The 18541-nt window shown below is 60.9% G+C and overlaps 2 protein-coding genes across 4 annotated transcripts in view; both read left to right on the top strand.

The window, feature by feature from the left end:
- UBAP2L (ubiquitin associated protein 2 like) overlaps positions 1–9585 on the top strand; it is a 43942-nt gene extending 34357 nt beyond the window's left edge. The window contains 7 exon segments of the mRNA XM_039512097.1: positions 1894–2111; positions 2213–2318; positions 7162–7229; positions 7702–7899; positions 8340–8390; positions 8985–9071; positions 9073–9585. Of these exon segments, the coding sequence (XP_039368031.1) occupies positions 1894–2111; positions 2213–2318; positions 7162–7229; positions 7702–7899; positions 8340–8390; positions 8985–9071; positions 9073–9324 (980 nt within the window). The 3' untranslated portion in view covers positions 9325–9585.
- A 2238-nt stretch (positions 9586–11823) lies between these two features.
- On the top strand, positions 11824–17546 carry LOC120390737 (pro-interleukin-16-like). 3 transcript variants are annotated; one of them, XM_039513576.1, is made up of 7 exons: positions 11824–11969; positions 13404–14692; positions 15366–15489; positions 16002–16100; positions 16212–16452; positions 16534–16653; positions 17261–17546. In XM_039513576.1, the coding sequence occupies exons 2-7, from the start codon at positions 13680–13682 to the stop codon at positions 17413–17415; spliced, it is 1752 nt and encodes a 583-aa protein (XP_039369510.1). In that variant the 5' UTR covers positions 11824–11969; positions 13404–13679; the 3' UTR covers positions 17416–17546. The 3 variants fall into 3 exon arrangements, with proteins under 3 accessions (XP_039369510.1, XP_039369509.1, XP_039369511.1); XM_039513575.1 differs by having other exon boundaries at positions 15366–15519; XM_039513577.1 differs by having other exon boundaries at positions 15366–15519; positions 16534–16541; positions 17261–17468.
- The last annotated feature ends 995 nt before the right edge of the window (positions 17547–18541 follow it).

Below are 18541 nucleotides of genomic sequence, written 5' to 3'. Positions count from 1 at the left end.
ATTGGTTCCATTTGGTTCCTCTGACAATCCCGTTTCTGGTGTGACCATGACCGGACACTTCATTGCAGGAAAATATCGAGAGGGATCCATTGAGCAGGCAGCTGAAGAGCTGCCTGTCTGGCTTGGCAAAGCAGCGTCTAAGCAGGGGAAGGTGCACGTGGCAGATACTTGGAGGGGGTAGAACACGGGGAGGCAACCTATGGCACGTGTGCCGAAGGCGGCATGTGAGCTGATTTTCAGTGGCACTAACACTGCCCAGGTCCCGGGGGGCTCTGCAGTTTAATGTAATTTTAAATGAAGCTTCTTAAACATTTGAAAAACCTGATTTACTTTACATACAACAATAGTTTAGTTCTATATTATAGACTTATAGAAATAGACCCTCTAAAAACGTTAAAATGTATGACCGGCACACGAAACCTTAAATCCGAGTGACTCAATGAAGACTCGGCCCAGCACTTCTGAAGGGTTGCCGACCCCTGGGGTAGAAACACAGGAGGGACAGGAATGCTGAGAAGTAACAGCATGAAATTCAGGCTGAAGAGCTGGAAAATCAGCTCCTTTTGGCCGTGGGGAGTGTCCCAAGGGAAGAGTCGGGTGGGGCATTTCAGATCTTGACTGGGCACCACACTAGCAAATGCACCCTAGGGGCCGGGCCGGAGCTGGAATTAGGAGGGCCCACCTCGCCTGAAAGGGGCTTTCTGTCCCACCTCCAGCACTGAGGCCTGCAGTTCGCTCCTTAGCCGCTCCTCTTTGCTTTCCTGTGCGTCGCTTCTCCTCCTACTTCAGGCAGGAAGGGCTTTGGACCAGCCCGCTGGGCTCAGAATCCCAGCCCCAGGCTGGTGGGCTGCCACATGCATAATTTGCCACGTTAGCACTGGAGCCATAATTGGCGTTTGTGGTTGTCCTGGAGCTGGCTGTCAGCAGAAGTCACTGCCTTACTGTGTGCACTCTGAATGGGGAGAGTGTTTGCAGGGAAGAGCGAGCAGGTGCTCTTAAAGAAATGCAAATGGAGGCTTCCCAGACCCCTCGGCCTGCGCCCAGTCTGCAGGGCCAGCTGCTGGCAGGAGCAGAGGAAGTGATATTTGCAAGTATTCTCTGCAGGTCATTGGGCCCCTGCAAGGTTCTGGGTCTCTGCCATGACATGGAGAGGAAAGAGGTGTGAGCAGCACTGTAAAAAGAAACTATTCACATCTTCAGCTAGTCAGTATCTGACTCCCACGTTCAGTGAGATCCGAGCACCGGGCAGCTACTGGCTGATGGGGCAGGGCTCTTAGGGGATGTCTACACTGCACCTCAGACACCCACTAAGGGGCCGTTTAACAGTGGTGAGATGCTTGGGCTGCAGCCTGAGCTCTGAGACCCTCCCACCTTGCAAGGGCCTGGGGCCCGGGCCTACACTGCCGTTAAACAGCCCCTGAGCCTGAGCCCCGCAGGCCCCCAGCGTACACCTACCCTTGTAGCTTGGGGTCGCTAGTGAGCTGCTGCTTTGTCCTGGGTGTGCTCCAAGCCATAAACTGCGGAACTCTACTTGTGAGATCCTGGTGCGTCTGGCGCTCGGGCTGCGAGTGGGGCCTGTAGGAGTCTCTCAGACAAACCCCAGTGTGGGTGGGTCTCGCTCCCCTGGGCAGGGGCTGCAGGGTGAAGGCCATAGGCTGCTATAAGAGCTTGTTGAAGCACTTTGGCTGGCTCTGCAGCTGTCACTCTGTGACCCTGGGCAAGCCAGCTCCCCGCCCTGAGCCTTGCTCACCTGTCCCCCATGGGGGGTTGAGGCCGGTTGTTGGCAGAGTTCTGTGAGATCCTTGTGGAAGGTGACCAGTGCAAAGCAGTCGCTCACGTGTCTGTCACTCAGCCCGGCGGCCTCGTTCCCACCCGTCTCCCTCCCCGCTCCAGGTGACCTCACGAAGTTCGGCCGAGGCGACGCCTCCTCCCCTGCTCCAGCAACAACTTTGGCCCAGCCTCAGCAGAGCCAGACGCAGACGCACCATACCACGCAGCAGACGTTCCTGAACCCAGCTCTGCCTCCGGGCTACAGTTACACCAGTCTGCCATACTACACAGGGGTACCAGGGCTCCCCAGCACCTTCCAGTATGGGCCCGCCGTGTTCCCTGTGAGTGCTCCCCCTTCCCATGCCTCAGGGGCGGGGGGGAGACAGGGCGTAGGAGCCTGGCTGGCCCCGTGCTCACCATCCTGGCCCCTTCCTTTCTCTAGGTCGCTCCTACCTCTTCCAAGCAGCATGGTGTGAATGTCAGCGTCAACGCATCAGCAACCCCTTTCCAGCAGCCCAGCGGCTATGGCTCTCATGGATACAACACTGGTAAGAGACGTTCGGTGGCCAGTCAGTCGGTACGTCTGTAACGTGTGGAGGGTTGTCGGGGGTCACAGGAGAGGAAACGGGCAATTGACCTGGGCTGGAACCAGCTAGTCCACTGAGTCTGCCTGCTCTGGGCTGTCACAAACGATGCCTTTTGGCATTGGGTCTCTCCGGGCTGCTGTTGGAAACAAAGTGCTGCTGCAGTCTGGGCAAACACCACTTTCAATCCCAGGCCGGGAGATCCATCAAAAATCATCCTGGTGTCGGACTGTGCCCAACGTTCCTGGGACCGACTTCAAGAGCCCCCGGGCTAGAATGGCCGCTTATCCAGGGGCGTTTACACCTCATAGGGAGGGCACCTGCTGGCTAATTAGAAGCAGTGCTGTGGAGCCCTGGGTTGAGGGGCGACTCGCCTGTGAAGATGCTGGGATGTCCTCTCTGTTTATGTACAGACACCTTGTTCTCGGTGGATTGCCCGCGGGTGAGTGAGAAGAGTGAGGGCCCAGAGTGCTTCCTGGGAAGGACTTACAAGATATTCACATGCGGCTCTAGAGGGGTGGCCAGGACCCCCAGCACTCTGAGTCAAGCTTGGGTGAATTCTTCTTGTTCTCCCGACTGTCTGTGACCTCTAGCCTGGAGGGCAGACAGATGTACAGCCCTTCAGAGCTGCTGCAGGATTTAGCCATCTGCTGTGTGACATAGCTGATGTTTCTCTTTCCCATCTGCAGCAGCATCGAGAGCGGACTCGAGGAAAGACAGTAGCCCTGATGCACCCTTGTACAGCATATTGATTCTTCTTGACCGGCCCAGCCAGATCCCTGAGTTAGTTTGTATGGGATGCATGGAGCACTGCGCACCCTTCCGGAGAGTCACGTGCTGGATTGCTGGCTCCCTAAGCATCGCTCTCATAGACTGATAGCATTTAAAGCTAGCAGGGACCATTCAATCATTTAGTCTGACCTCCTGTATGTGTCACAGGCCTGAGAATTTCACCCACATACCCCTGTAGTGAGTCCGATCACTTGTTTGGCTAAAGCGCATAATCCTGAAAGGCAGCCAGTCTTAGTCTGCAGGCATCGGGAGATGGACAATCCACCCCTTCCCTTGGCAGTTAGTTCAGGGATTAACCATTGGAACGAGAAAAACTTGGGCCTAATGTCTAAATTACATTGGTCTGGCTTCAGCTTCCAGCCATTGGTTCTTGTTCTGTTGCCTCTGCTAGATTGAAGAGCCCTTCGCTACTTGGGATTTTCTCCCCGTGAAGGTCCACACGCACTATCAATCACCCCTTGATCTTTTGGATGAACTGAACAGATCAAACTCTTGGAGTTGCTCACTGCAGGGCGTTTTCTTCAGCCCTCAAATCATTTTAGGGGCTCTGCACCTTCTCCATGTTTTCAGCTTCCTTTTGAAACGTGTGCGCGAGAACCAGATGTGCTATTCCAACATCGAGCTCGTCCATGGAGTACAGAGGTAAAATCACCTCCTTTCTCCTTAAGTCCGAGGATGGCATCTGCCCTTTTTTGCCACAGCATCGCACTGGGTGCTCGCATTCAGTTGCTTGGCTGCTATCAGTCACTACCTCCGAGAGACAGCCCCCCGATCTGTAGGGAATTACTTGTTCCTAGATGTATAATTTTCTATTCAAACCCATTTTATTCGAATGGCCCAGCTTACCAAACAATCTGGATTGCACTGTCTGACTGCCCTGGCCTCCTCATTGTTTATCACTCTGCCGGTCTCTGTTTCATCATCGGTGACTTTATATTTGTTTCCAGATCACTGGTGAAAATGTTGAACAGGGGCCGACTTAGTAGTTGTCAATGGGTGTTTGAGATGTCAGCCAGTTGTTAATCCATGTAACGTGTATCCCACGGGTATGGTGCAGAGCCAGTTTTTCCATGAGAAAGTCGTGGGGCACTAAGTCAGACACCTTCCAAAAGTGTTACATCTGTGCACTACCTTTATCGCCCGACCTGGGAGTCTCAAGGAAGTAAAGCTAGTTTGACAAGACCTATTTTCTGTAAAATCAGGTTGACTGGCATGAATTATATTCCTGTCCTTGAATTCCTTTTATCAATTGAATCCCGTATCAGCTTTTCCATTATTCTGTCTGCGATTGATGTCAGGGTGCCTGGCCTGTAGTTACCCAGGTCATCCTGCTTGTCTTTTCTTGTTTTAATGTTGGCACAATAGTCGCATTCTCCCAGTCGTCTGGTTTTTCTCTAAGATTTCTGCACGTGTGTTGGCAGGCTGGGCTTTGGCTGACACCAGACAGTAGGTGCTGTCTCCGCCGGGCTTTGACAAATGGCAGGTGTCTCTAGTGTTTGTGCACAGCATCAGGGTGAGGCGGCCTAGCTGGTCTGTGTCCCCCACCATGACCTGTAAATCAGAGTAATTCTTGCTGCTCTGCTGGCCTGGTGAGTCGCTGACCCTGCCCTGGCCTTTGCAGCCTGTCCTTGGTGCACTGGAGGTGGGAAATGCACAGGCCACTCTTCTTACTGCCAAGGTCAGCACTTAAGGCCAGGGGACTTCTCAGCAGCCAGGAACCTAGATCCATTTCTGCCCCAGGCCACTCTTAGTTGGCAGCCCACTGTCATCTCTCTTCCCCCAAGACCCTGAGCGACAGCACCTGTTGCTCTGTGCCGAAGTCTGCACCTGGCATGTAGTTTGCTGGGAAGGTGCGAGCTGAAGTGAAATCTCCACCCATCTGGTGAAGGGGCGGGTGGGTGCGCTCAGTCCCCACGAACGTTGCGTACAAACCAAGGGCTTTAGCTAGCACTGGGCCCGGGTCTGCGTTAGACTCGGCCTGTGGTTACTAAGGGCTGTCCTGCCCTTTCTGTGCCTTGTAGGGGCGGGAACGTGCTTCACCCCTGCTGCCCCCAGCATGCTATGGCCACAGCCCCCTGCTCTCAGCCCCACCTCCTTGGTTGCGAAGCCCTGGCTAGTTCAGGAGATGGGGAAATGTTCCATCCCTTCATTGTGGCAGCCAGGAGATCCTGGAAACGCGGGGCTAGAAGGGACTTCAAGAAGTAACCAAGTCCCGCCCCTGAGCTGAAGCAGGCCCAAGTAAACCTGGACTAGCCAAGACTGGTGTTTGTCCAACCTGTTCTTAAACCTCCTCCCTCGGACGCTTATGACGGCGCTTAACTCCCCTGAGAGCTAGGCAGGTTTTCCTGATCTCACCTACATCTCCCTTGCTGCAGATTGAGCCGTTACTTGTTATCCTACCTCCTGTGGCCGTGGAGAGCAATTGATCATTGTCCTTCATGTATTCAGAGACTATCCGGTTCTTAATCACTGCACCTCTGTTGTCTTCTCTCAAGACTGAACCTGCCCAGGTTTTTAACCTTTCCTCCTAGGTCCAGTTTTCCAAACCTTCGAACATTTTTGTTGCTCTTCTCTGGACTCTCCAATTCTTCCACATCTTTTCTGAACTGGCCCCCAGAGCCGGACACAGGATCCTGCTGAGGCTTTGCCAGTGCTGAGTAGAGCTGGGACAGTGACCTCGCGTGTCTTACGTGCGACACTCCTGTTAATACGTCCCAGAGTGAGAGCAGCCTTTTTTCCACCTGCATTGCTTCATCGACTCATTCAATTTATGATCCACTTGAGTCCCCAGGTTCTTTTCAGCAGTACTAACACCTCGCCAGTTATTCCCCACTTTTAATTGGGCATTGAATTTTTTCCTTCCTAAGTGAAGGACTTTGCACTGTCTTTATTTAATTTCACCTTGTTGATTTCAGACCAACTCTCCAATTTGTCATGGTTGTTCTGCATTCCCGTCATCTCCTCCATCGTGCTCGCAGCCCCTCCCAGCTTGGTGTCACCTGCACGCTTGCTAAACAAGCTCTCCACTGCATTATCCAAGTCATTAATGAAAATATTGACTAGTACCGGTCCCAGGCCTGCCCCTGCAGGACCTCATAGATACACCCTCCCACTCTGACAGCAAACTGCTGATAACTCCTCTTTGAGGTCAGGCTTCCAACCAGCTCTGCAACCACTTTATAATAATTTTATCTAGACCACATTTCTCATTGGAGACCCAAAGAAACTGCTTTGGCAGCAAATTGTTCTGTTCTGGGAGCCAAGAGCTCCCTGTCACCCTTGCCTGATTGTCTCCTCCTTGACGGATCTTGAACATGGGGCTCGGTGCCATTGGAGCTGTTCCCTGTACCAGCATTAGCAAGGTGCGAAACGGCTCCACGCAGAAGGGCTGGGATGTGGACTGAATGCTGGTGTTGGGCCGTCTCCTCAGCACACCTCTCAGTAGTGCCGAGGCTGCCTGGCGACTGTGTAAGCTCTGCGGGCACGCCCCTGCGGAGCGTTCAGCTGTCTCGGGAGCACACAGCCCAGGGAGAGCGCACCAGTGGAACTGGAGAGATGAGGACGTGGCAGCTGGTAGAAATGGGTGGCCGCGAATGGCCAAGGTCAAAGCCCCTCTGGGGACCGTGGTCTGGAAGGACTGAGCTGTCGTGCCCTTCGTAGGAGCCGCTGCCGGGGGCCGTCTGGCAACTCACAAAGCAGAGGATTTCTTTTCCTGGTGTAATTGGGTTGAGGCAGGGGGGTGGGAGCGGGCTGGGGTGTCAGACCAGGGTATTCAAGCTGGGAATGTGACAGATTCTCCACTCTCCTGAGAAGGGGCTTCCCCCTGCTGGGCAGGGGCTCTCTCCAAACCCCACCTGGAGGGGGCGTGACTCTCCAGTGGCTGTATTCGGTGCTGTGGCTCCTTCCTGCCCAGGAGTGGCGCTGGTTCCCCTGGTAACCCCAGGGTGCCCACCCCCTGCCTGCCTGCTGACGGAGCTCCTGCCTGACGCTGCCTTTTGGATTCCTCCCTCCACAGGTGTATCAGTGACATCCAGTAACACGGGAGTGCCAGACATCTCGGGCTCAGTCTACTCCAAGACCCAGGTTGGTGTCTCGTCCATGGTCTCTGGGCAGATAGTAGCTGGGGGGGTGGGGGACGTGCCAGGCTTTGTGGGGACTGCTGGCCTGTCTGGGTGTCTGCACTGCAGCTGGCAGAGTGTCTCACTAGCTTGGCTCGAGCTAGAGCACTGCAAACCGCCGTGGACACGGCCCGAGCCGCTGCCGTCGTTGCGACGTTCACGCTGCGGTTTGTAGCCTGCTAGCTGGACTGAGACGCCTGCTCCCAGCTGCGGTGTAGACATGCCCCCTAATGCAGGGGGCTCTGTGGGGCGATTGAGGAGATCCGGCCGGGCGGGATTTGAGAGAGCGGCCGGAGGTGTTGCTTTTGGGGCTGGGAAATGTCTCCTCTCTGAAGCAGGCAGGGTGAAAGAACCTCGCCCTGCACCTGCTCACGCCGTGGCCACTGCTAGCGTGGCTCTCCCGGGCGCCCCTCACCCCCGTGGTGTCTCCTTGGCAGCAGTCCTTCGAGAAGCAGGGATTTCACACTGGAACCCCGGCAGCCTCGTTCAACCTGCCTTCAGCACTAGGCAGCGGTGGCCCTCTCAACCCCGCGACAGCCGCCGCGTACCCACCGGCGCCGTTCATGCACATCCTCACCCCGCATCAGCAGCCCCACTCGCAGATCCTCCACCACCATCTGCAGCAGGACGGCCAGGTAAGCAGCCCCCCAGCCCCCTGCCGGGTTATTTCCTAGGGCTCTCTCTCGCTCCCCTGGCCCCCCCTTCCCTTCTCATGCCCCACAGCGGACACATGCAGACACGCGGTGACATGCACACGCTCGTTCACGCCTGCACATACACACACGGCCTGTGAGAGGAAGAGGTGAGGAAGGCCCGGGGTGCACTCTGCTGGGAGGTACTCAGCGCCACCCCATTGCTGCTGGGCCGTACCAGGTACGTTCAGCCATTGCCCCTCCCCCCGGGAACATACCTGGTACGTCCTGACCTCCCCGTTCCCTGGAATGGCGGCTCCGCAGGCCAGCAGTGGAGGGGTTAATTGCCACCCCCACGATCCCGCCGTAGCTGTCAGGTCTAACCGTGGATTTCTATTGTCATAGTTTGTCCCTTTATTTTACATATCCTGGTACTGCAACAGCTTCCATATTTGCAGATGATACTGTGCTGCCAACGCCAGCAGGAGGACCAGGTAATGAACCTCTCTGAATGATAATGCCTTGCCCCCTCCCTGCCCCCGCCCCTAGGCCCCTCAGCCCCCACTCCCGTCCCACCCTGCCAGGCGAGGAGGGAGGCCCTCAGTCAGTAAGTGCACACACACTCACACCCGCGGCACACACACACGCCCGTGCTCACCCCGCCCACCCCCACCCCCCAGGTCCCTGAGCCCCAGCCCTGGCGGAGCCCTCCAGCTGCTGCTGCGTGGTGGTCTTGGACGCATTCCTGGTCTGGAGGAAGCTGCGCGGAGTGGCTCATGTGGAAGGGGGAGGCGGGGGGTCCCAGCTGGGTCGGGGGCTATGGGCTGGGGGCGCGGTGCGGGCGGCTGGGCCGTCTCTCTGGGCTAGAGCTGCAGCAGGTTGGCACCATGGCTGCCTTGTGCAGCAGAGCGACGCTCACCTGGCACGGTGAGGCTGGGGCAGCTCACCTGGAACTGGTCTCGCAGGTCTGCAGCTCGCGCCGGTGCGGGACTCCTGGGTTTCAGGGCAAGGCCGGGCTCAGGACCCCGGGGATTCTTAGGGCTTCCAGCTCCCCCCAGTAACTCTCTGCTTCCCCTCCACCCCCCCAGAGCGGCACCGGACAGCGCAGCCAGGGCAGCTCCATCCCCCAGAAATCCCAGGCCAACAAGTCCACCTACAACAGCTACAACTGGGGCGCCAACTGAGGCTGCGGCGGCCCTGCGCCCCTCGCCACTTGCTTCTGGAGGAGAAACGTACCGAAAACGACGACAACGGAACCGGGGAGGAGAGCGCCCCCTATCCCCCGGCACGGCGCCAGCAGCCCCCGGGGCAGGCCGGCCACGTGGCTCTGCATTGTGTCTGTTTTCAGCCACCTTTCCTGTTGTATGTAATATAGAATTTGTATTTTCTCTCTCTCTTTCTCTCTCTCTCTCTGCGTTCAGACTCTGAACCGTTTGCCGTAGGGGCCTTTTTTGGTTTTTACTCCTTTCTCTCCCCCCTTTCTCCCCACATCCTGCTGCCCCCTGACCCCGGTGGACCCAAAGGAGTGGAAAGCTGCAAGTCCACCTACAGCAAACCCCCTTTACTATTAGGAATAAGAACAGTCATTGATATGAACAGCATTGTCCGATGAATTAGTTGAAGTGTTTTTTGTACTGTGTTCTAAATTTAATGGATAAATGTGTCTTGTATATAAAAACGAAAACCCCACGCCGTCCTGGAGTCCTCATTTCCTCTGCACACTCCATCGCTCCCACCAGCCCCGGAGGGTATGTGGAGGGAAACCCTTTTTCTTTTCAGTTCTCCATCTGCCCCCTTCCCCACAGTGGGCCCCAGGCCAGGCCCGTCCCCTCCCCCCTTGCACGCTGTAAGTATATTCTGCTTTTGGGTTTTTTTTTGGTCTTTTTTTTCTATGCAGTCCAGATCTTGTATTTTTCAGTTGGAACTGGTCACTTCAAGTGAAGCCCCCGCGCGGGTTATTTACTAAAAGAGAATAAAGATCACGAAGTGATGTGTGTATTTTTTAATACCTACCTTCTGAGCCTTGGTCAGGATTTTTGGCACTGGGCCCTGGAGCTGGCGAGGGAAAGCAGCAGGCCGGGCCCTGGCCCAGTGTACTGATGGGTAGTGGAGGAGGCCAGGCCCGCTCTGTCTCCGGCCCTACGTGCCCCCTTTTTGTTTACACCCATGTCTCAACAGCTGCTGGCCCCCCCCTGCAGTCCCCAGGCATCTCCGCCCTTTCCAGGGCCCGCCCCTTGGTGGGCCCTGGTGCAGACGTGTTCTCCTGCCCCAGACGAAGTGGTCACTGGCTGTGAGCGGTGACACAGCAGAACTGCGCTCTCAGTAGGAGCTCTTTGCTTAGTCCCCAGCCCGAGGCTGCCTGTCTCCTGCATGCCACTGCCAGGTGGGCAGGCCTGACCCCTCCTTACTGCCCCGGCTAAGGCTGTGCAGGGGTTCTGGGCAGAATCCCCCAGGGCCATTCCCACACTGCAGGGGATGGGGCAGGAGTCTCTCCTGGGCACGGGCTGCCACCCAGTGGTGACTAATAGACTAGCTCCTGCTGACCTCCCTGCACGGGGAGGAGGGGGCTGGCTAATGTGCTGCAGAGCCCACAGCTGGGCTGGGGTTCCAAGTGCTGGGAGGGTCTCAGCTGCCCAGGCCCTCCTAGCCCCTCCCCAGTCCCAGCCTTGCCCCAGAGCACATGTCCTCCCCCTCAGCTGGCCTTTTGGGGTCCCGCCTCGCAGCGACCAGCTCTCCTCCTCTCTGACTGGGAGGCAGGAGGGGCGGGTGGGTTGTAGTCCCGCTGGAGGAACTGTCTCTGGGTTGGTAAATTGACCAGGCAATTGGTTGATCACACCTTGGTTCATAATGAAATGTACTGGAGACCAGAGAGCTAACATCAGCCAGGTTTTTTGCTAAAGTCAATCACGTAGAGCAGGAAAATGGGTTTGACCAAACCCCAGTTCCTGGGAAGCCCTTCTGTGCAGTGTGGCTCGGTTCACACACAAGCTGGAGCTACGCACTTCTGCTGGGAGCATTCGGAGGCTGATGTGACAAGTTACAGAACTTTCTACCTGCCCCTCACGGCCGACCCATCCCTTTGTTCCGTTCCCTTAACTTCCGCCTCTGTCCCTGTCTTCTCCTTGGTCTGGGGACTCGCATTCCAGGTGCTGCTCCGCTCCCTGCTTGTACCAGGGCAGAACGTTGCTCTTTACATCTTTGACAAGTTCCCTGTTTTCCAATACCAAAGCTGACAGCCACTTTGCGAAGTGCTCTGGGATTCACAGCCCTTTGGGCCCTGGAATGGTTAGAAATCCCTACACCCCATATAGCGAGCGCCGTGCTGGTGTACGGGGTGTGACGTGATCTACGTGAGCCTGGCAGATAGTGATCAACCCGCTGGGGGCAGGAGTGGCCCCTTCCCCAGTGGGGGCTTTGCAGGGGGGGGCGAGGGCCTGCCAGCAGGGCCCTACCCCAGGCCAGAGGTGCGTGTGGCAGGGGCTAGGAACATCCAGGCTGGCCCTTGGTTCCTGGAGGGGGGTGGCTCCCACCTTGTCCCCATTGTGCTGTGCAGGGCCCGTCTGCAGCAGGATCCTGTAGGTTCCAAGCTGCACCCCAGGGGGCAGTTAACCCTTACGAGGGCTCTCGGGGCCAGGTGCTCAGGGTGGCTGTTCCTGCAGCAGCAGGACTGTGCAATGGGGGGCGGGGGGCAGATGGAGTGAGGGGGGAGCTGTGGCCCTGACACCTCATTGTCTGACAGCCCCTTTACCCCAGCTTGGCTGCACCAAGGGGCTGCAGAGACACCTCCCCGCGCAGCAGCCCCGTGGCGGGCTCTGTCGAGAAGGGAAGCCGTGGCGGCTTGTCCTAGGCCCAGCGGAAGCAGGCGGGCAGGAAGTCACCCCTGCATCTTGCTGTGCTGCCCACAGAGAGCAGGGGGGGCCCTGCCTTTCTAACCCAGAGGCTGCTCAGCTCCCCACGTGCACAGCAACGGCCGAGCAAGAGCCTCTTCCGGCTCCGGCCGCCTGGCGGTGCCCGAGTCGGGGAGGGTACAGCACCAGCTGACTGTACCCACAGGGCTGGGGCTCTTCTGCAGGGTAAGGTCAGGTCAGACCCACTGCGGGGGGGGCAGAGACCCCCCCTCTGACAGCGGTACTTGGGGGAGGGCTGATCCCATGTGCTAGTTGGTGCTTTCCCCATTGGAGGGTTTATCGAGTACCCTGGGCAGCTGCTCAGGAGGTTGGGGGATGGGGACGGGGTGAGACGTGGGGGAGAGGTTACCTGGCCCCTTGGCGGCGTGTTTTGGGGGAGGCGCCGGGGGGGCAGCAGAAGGCCAAGGCTGCGCTCGCCCTGCCCCCGTAATCATAGACTGTCTTCACCCTGTCCTCATGGCTGTGCAGCTGCTCTAACTCTGTGCTGCTGGGGAGAGGGGAGGTGCTGCCTCTCGTGCAATGGGGAGTGGGGGGGGCACCTGGATGAACCCCAAAGCGCCGCATCCTGGCTACTTGTGATGGAAGGTGCCTGGCCAAATGCCCACTTGGGTGGCTCCTCTCCCCGTCCCTTGGTTCCCCGGAAGCTGGGGAGGGTGCATCCCTGCCCTATACAGCTGGCTTCAACGGGCCCATTTAAGACATGTTGCCCGGCTCACCATCGGACAGTTCAACCCAAACCTCCGGCCTCTCGCTGCTCCCCAGGAGGAGCAAGGAACAAACTCAGCTGCCCTCTGCACACATCCGGCTGGGTCCAGCACCCGGCTGCACGCAGACAGGACCCGTTCACTTGGGGTCCCATGTGCAGGTAGAAATGCAGCAGGGTCTGGGTAACTGGTGCCTGTCGGGCTGTGGGGTCTGGGCAGCCAATGCCCATGGCATCTGGGTGGCTGGTGCCCATCAGGCCGTGGGGGTCCAGGCTGCAAACTTGCAGCAGAATAAAATCCCTGTGATATTTATTTTTGTAGATCTCATTATAAATCTGCTGCTGCTGCTCTTTGTTTTTTTGCAAAATGTTTTTTTCTCCTTTAACAAAACCTGGCTCTGGGAGCTGAACGACCCCCCACCACCACCACCCCGTTCTCCCTGTTATCCAGCTGACGTGTTGCATCTCAGAGGTGGCTGAAGCCATCCCTGGCTAGTTTGTAAAGTGCTTCTGGATGCAGGATTCAACTGGTCTGGCTCGAGTCCTGCTCACCCAGCGCCGGGCGCTGCCTGCCCTCTCGCAGAGCCTCATCGCTCTTGCAGGCAACCAAATCCCAAAGACACTGGAGTTTGCTCAGTCCCAGCCCCACCCAGAACACGAGACAGCCGGTGCCATGCCTGGCCCCAGTCATGCGGGGGTTAAATGGCTCCCTCCCACGCCAGGGCAGGTTCTGTCTAGATGGCACCTTAAATAACTCGGTGGCTCCAAAGTGCCCGGTAATGACACGCTTGGGGGAGTGAGACTCTGGTGGGGGAGTGCCCAGGCCAGGCCCTGTCGCACAGAGACGGAGCAGGATCCAGGGAATCAACCCCCCCTTTGGCTTCTGCTTCCAACAGGTCCAGGAGGGACGCAGCAGCCCAGGGCACCCCGTGGTCGGATCATCTCCTCAGTCGCTGTCCCGGTCCGGGTGGGCGAGGCTGGGAGGCTCCGTCACTCTAGGAAGAAGCCCAGCGCATGGGGGAGCATCCCCCCAGGCTGGACATGCCGGGATTGGCTGGGGGAAGCTGACGGATCCACCTGGACCAGCTACAAGGGATCCAGCGGGATCAGCTGGGGATCCCCCAGCCGCCCCGTCGGACATGGACTTGTAGCTACCTCACCCGCTGCTGGGAATGGAGCCAGTTGCTCCCCAGACCCCCTGCCTGGGCCCTGACCAACCACAGCCTAGGAGCTGGGCCACCGCAGTCAGGCCTTGGCGAGCTGGGAGCTGTGATGGCCCGCAGGGGCCGGGGCCCTCCCCGCGTTTCCAAGTGAGGCCCCTGCAGGAGGCGTCGGCCCAGAGGGCCTTTGGCCTCCCGAGCCTCAGCCTGCAGGAGCGGATCAGGTTCTTCCAGAAGAGCTTGGCTGCAAGCGAGGAACCTGGCCCCCGGGCCCCGCAGGCCCCCAGGACCCGGGGGAGGGGGGGCCAGGAGCTGAGGCCCAGTGGCAGGGACTGGCCGCCCCGCAGGAGTGAGGACAGAGTCCCGTCTAGCGGGGGCCCAGCCCTGCGCCCCAGCAGCTCCGGGCCCCCTGCCCGGATGGAGCCAGCTGGCGAGACGCGGCCTCGCCCAGGCGGGGGCAGGGGCCGCAGCGTGGGGCCAGGCTGCTCCGTCAGGGAGCAGGTTCGCTCCTTCGAGCTGCGCTTCGGGGCGAGCCAGGCTCCCTGTGCGGCTGCTGCCCCCCGGGGCAGACAGGCAGCCGGGGGCAAGGAGCAGGAGCCACGGCCCCCCAAGAAAGGGCAACAACTCTCAGCCCTGCCAGCCAGGCTGTGCCTGCCCCAGCTGGAGCCACCGGCCCCTGAGCAGCCCCAGGGGGGCAGGAGGGCAGGAGCCAGGGCCCCAAGGCTGCCCCGGACCCCCACAGACGCCGGCAGACCCCAGGCGGCCTGGGGGGAAGGTCCAGCTGGTGAGGGGCTGCCAGGGGCCAGGCCTGCTGGGGGGCCATTCCAGAGCTACCTGCCCAGGTTCAGCCCCCTGACATCCTCCCCGCTCCCCACAGAGGGCAGGGCCCTAGAGCCGCCCCCGGCCCTGCCCCCCACCCCCTGGGGCCTGGGGGAGTCCGACGGGGACGACTCTGACTCCACAGAGTCCTCACTCACTGCCCCCAGTGAGCAGAGCCAGCCGGACGGCAGGAGCTTCGCTCTCAGGTGGGTAGCTGGGCTGGAGCCGGCCCTGGGGTCTCCCCTCCTGCTCAGTCCTGCCTGCCAGCCTGGGCCTGGGGAGCTCTCGACCCCTTTCTCTATGCTGGGGGGCCTGGCACCCTGCCGGTATTGAAGCCGGGGTAACCCAGGGTGTGCGAATGTCGCACTGAGAGCCCAGTGCCAGCCACCCTTGGCAGAGCCGGGCAGGACCCAGGGGCCAGGAGCTGAGCAGGAGGGGCAGGGAGCAGGGCTTTGCTGGGATGGGCGAGGGCCTTTGGGGGGCAGCTGGGGTTGGTGCAGGGTGCCTGAACCCTAGGGAGATAGGGGCAGTGTTGGGGGGTGCTGGGGGCAGTGTTGGGGTGCAGGTGTGGGTGCTGGGAGGCAGTGTTTGGGGGTGGGGGCAGGGTTGGTGGGTCAGGTGTGGGTGCTGGGGGCAGTGCTGGGGATGGGTGCTGGGTGCTGGGGGCAGTGCTGGAGGATGGGGATGGGTGCTGGGGGCAGTGCTGGGGATGGGGACGGGTGCTGGGGTAGGGGATGGGTGCTGGGGCAGGCGTGGGTGCTGGGGGGCAGTGCTGGGAGGTGGGGGGTGAGGGGCAGGGTTGAGTGGGGGCCGGTGTGGGTGCTGGGGCCACCATGGGGGGGGGGGGCCTGGCCGTGACGGAGTTTCTCCTGCCCGCAGCGTGGCCGAGCTGAGGGAGTTTGGCCTGGACGAGGGACACTCAGCATCTCTGAACTCCAGCCTGTCCGGCCTGTCCATGGTGTCCCTGATCCCAGCCCAAGACCTGGAGCAGCTGCTGGAGGAGGTGAAGGGCCTGGGAGATGAGAGCCAGCAGGTATGTGCTCCCCGAGGGGCACCGTCCGCCTGTCTGTCCCCCTCAGCCTGTGCACGGGACCTGTCCTGGCTGGGCCCCAGGCAGGACTGAGCCGGGTTGGGTGGGGTCAGAGTGAAGAGGCTCGGGCCAGAGCTCCATGTCGGGCTGTGTCTCCGCGTCAGGCTGGGTTTCGGCGTCGGGCTGCGTCTCCCCGTCGGGCCGGGTCTCCCCATCAGGCGAGGGCTCCGCGTCGGGCTGGGTCTCCGCGTCGGGCCGGGTCTCCGCGTCGGGCCGGTCGGGGGCTGGGGAGTTAAAGCTGATCCTTCCTGCAGCCTAGGCCCAGCTGCCAGAGGAGCAGAGGCAATGGCTGCAGCTGGTGGGGGCACGTCATTCCCCATCCCCAGCCCAGGTGCCTGGACGCAGACCGGGATGGAGGGGAGCCTTGTCCCCCCACCCCGGGCTCTGCAGAGGCCCCAGCCCCTGACTGGCCTCTCTCCCAGCAGCACCTCCAGGAGATCCAGGTGGTCGTGCTGCACAAGGACGAGGGGGCCGGGCTGGGCTTCAGCCTCGCAGGGGGCAGCGACCAGCACAAGAGGGTGACGGTGAGTGCCAGGGAGCAGCAGGGGGAGGGGGGCCTGCGACCGGCAGGGCCGGCGGGATGAGAGTGGAGGGTGGGCCTGGACTCTAGGGGCTAATGCTTCAGCTCCCTGCAGATCCACCGCGTCTTTGCCGGCGGCCTGGCCGCCCAGGAGGGCACCATCCAGCCAGGGGATGAGGTTCTCTCCATCAACGGGCACTCGCTGGCGGGCTGCAGCCATGGGGAGGCGCTGCGAACGCTGCACCGGGCCCGGACCGCCCGGCAGGCCATTGTGGTGCTGCGGAAGGCGGGAGTGGATGGGCTCCCCAACGGCTCCCTCCCAGTGCCGGGCCCGCAGCCTCCTCCATCAGCACCAGGTGAGTGACGGCCAGACAGGGCCCTGAGCTGAACGGGGAGGGGCTGGCGTCTGACGGCTCCGTCTGTCTGTCCCCCCACAGACACCATGGTGAGGCCCGTGCAGGTGGTGAAAGACGCCAATGGACTCAGATTCAGCCTGGACGGGGGACGGGGGTCGCTGCAGGGGGACAGGCCACTGACCGTCAAGAAGATCTTCCAGGGTGAGAGACCGGGGGGGCAGCGTAGGGGTCAGACAGGGCTGCCCCGCCAGGGTGGGCAGCAACTGAACCAAGCCCCCTCCGGAGGCCTCTGTGTGAAGCAGGTCTGGGGGGCTCTGGCCAGTGGGGGCATTAGAGACCCCAACCCAGCTGGCCCAGTGGCCGGCCATGGTGACTGAGGGCATGGGGGGATCGGAGCTCGCCTGGTGCTCCCTGCGCTGCCCCTGCTCCCTGAGCAGCGACCTCCTGTCTGCAGGGCTGTGGAGCTGGCAGAGAGGGAGAGGGAGAGGGAGGGAGACAGTGGCGGGGGGAGGCTGACTGGGGCAGGGGGTCGCGCTCTGCACAGGAGCAGGTCCCATCCCATCGCTGCCCTGTGGGTCCCAGTGACTATCATCAGGGAGGCCTGGCTTTACCCTCCCAGCAGCCCCGTTGGGGGAGAGGGCTCGGGGAACAAAGACCCCCATTGCAAGCGGAGAAATCCCCCTGCCCCCCCGACAGCTGGCCCTCTCCCCATGGTCCCTGCTTCATCACCCTGTCTGCATGTGGCCCCAGTGCAGCCCCTCGATCCAGGTCCCAGGGTCCAGGCGCCTCACCCTGGTGTCTCCTGCAGGGGGCCCCAAGGACCTACTGCAGCCTGGGGACGAGGTGCTCCAGATTGGGGACCGGAGCCTGCAGGGGCTGATGCGGCTGGAGGCCTGGCAGCTCATCAGGGCTCTGCCCATGGGACCCGTCCAGCTGCTTGTGAGAAAGAAGGGAAAGCCCTGACAGCCATGAGATCTGCACCCAAACTGGACTTGAGCCCCCGACAGCGCCGGCGTCTCCAGATGGCTGGGGCAGATACATGCCTCCCGCAGCGCCAGCACAGAGATGGTTTTCTCTGCGGGGGTCTTGTTTCCTGGGCCTCAGTTTCCCTCTCCATACAATGGGGAACATAATCCTGCCTTCGTCTGGCCTGTTTATATCATGAGCACTTCAGAGCAGGGACAGTTCCCATGTGACTGGGCTGCACCTGGCCCAACGGGCCCTGGTTTTGGTGGGGATCTGGCATGACGGGGCCCCTGATCTCACTCAGGGTCTGTGCCAGGCTCAGCACAAGGGGCTCTGGGCTGTGCCCAGCATTGCTCTTGGTGGGGGCCGTGCCCGGCACGTGGGGCCCCCGATCTCTCTGGGGTGAGGGCTGCGCCCGGCACGAGGGGCCCCGATGTCTCTGGGTTGGGGACTGCGCCCGGCACGAGGGGCCCCGATCTCTGTGGGGCAGGGGCCGTGCCCTGGCACGAGGGGCCCCCAATCTCTGTGGGGCAGGGGCCGTGCCCTGGCACGAGGGGCCCCCAATCTCTGTGGGGCAGGGGCCGTGCCTGGCACAAGGGCCCCCGATCTCTCTGGGGCGGGGGTGCCCGGCACGAGGGACCCCCAATCTCTGTGGGGCGGGGGTGCCCAGAACAAGGGACCCTCAATCTCTGTGGGGCGGGGGTGCCCGGCACGTGGGGCCCCCGATCTCTCTGGGGCAGGGGCGGTGCCCTGGCACGAGGGGCCCCCAATCTCTGTGGGGCGGGGGTGCCCGGCACGAGGGACCCTCAATCTCTGTGGGGCAGGGGTGCCCGGCACGAGGGGCCCCCCCACGCTGCGGGGAGGGGGTGCCCGGCACGCGGGGCCGCCGATCTCTGGGGGGCGGGGGTGCCCTAGCACGAGGGGCCCCCGATCTCTGCGGGGCGGGGGTGCCCGGCACGAGGGGCCCCCGATCTCTGCGGGCGGGGTGCTCGGCACGAGGGGCCCCCAATCTCTCTGGGGCAGGGGTGCCCGGCATGAGGGACCCCCAATATCTGCGGGGCGGGGGTGCCCGGCACGAGGGGCCCCCGATCTCTGCGGGGAGGGGGTGCCCGGCACGAGGGGC

The sequence above is a fragment of the Mauremys reevesii genome, linkage group 24, assembly GCF_016161935.1.
Source record: "Mauremys reevesii isolate NIE-2019 linkage group 24, ASM1616193v1, whole genome shotgun sequence".
Classification (NCBI taxonomy): Eukaryota; Metazoa; Chordata; order Testudines; family Geoemydidae; genus Mauremys; species Mauremys reevesii.
The sequence above is the reverse complement of the archived record's forward strand: the minus strand, read 5'-3'. Positions and strand labels throughout refer to the sequence as shown.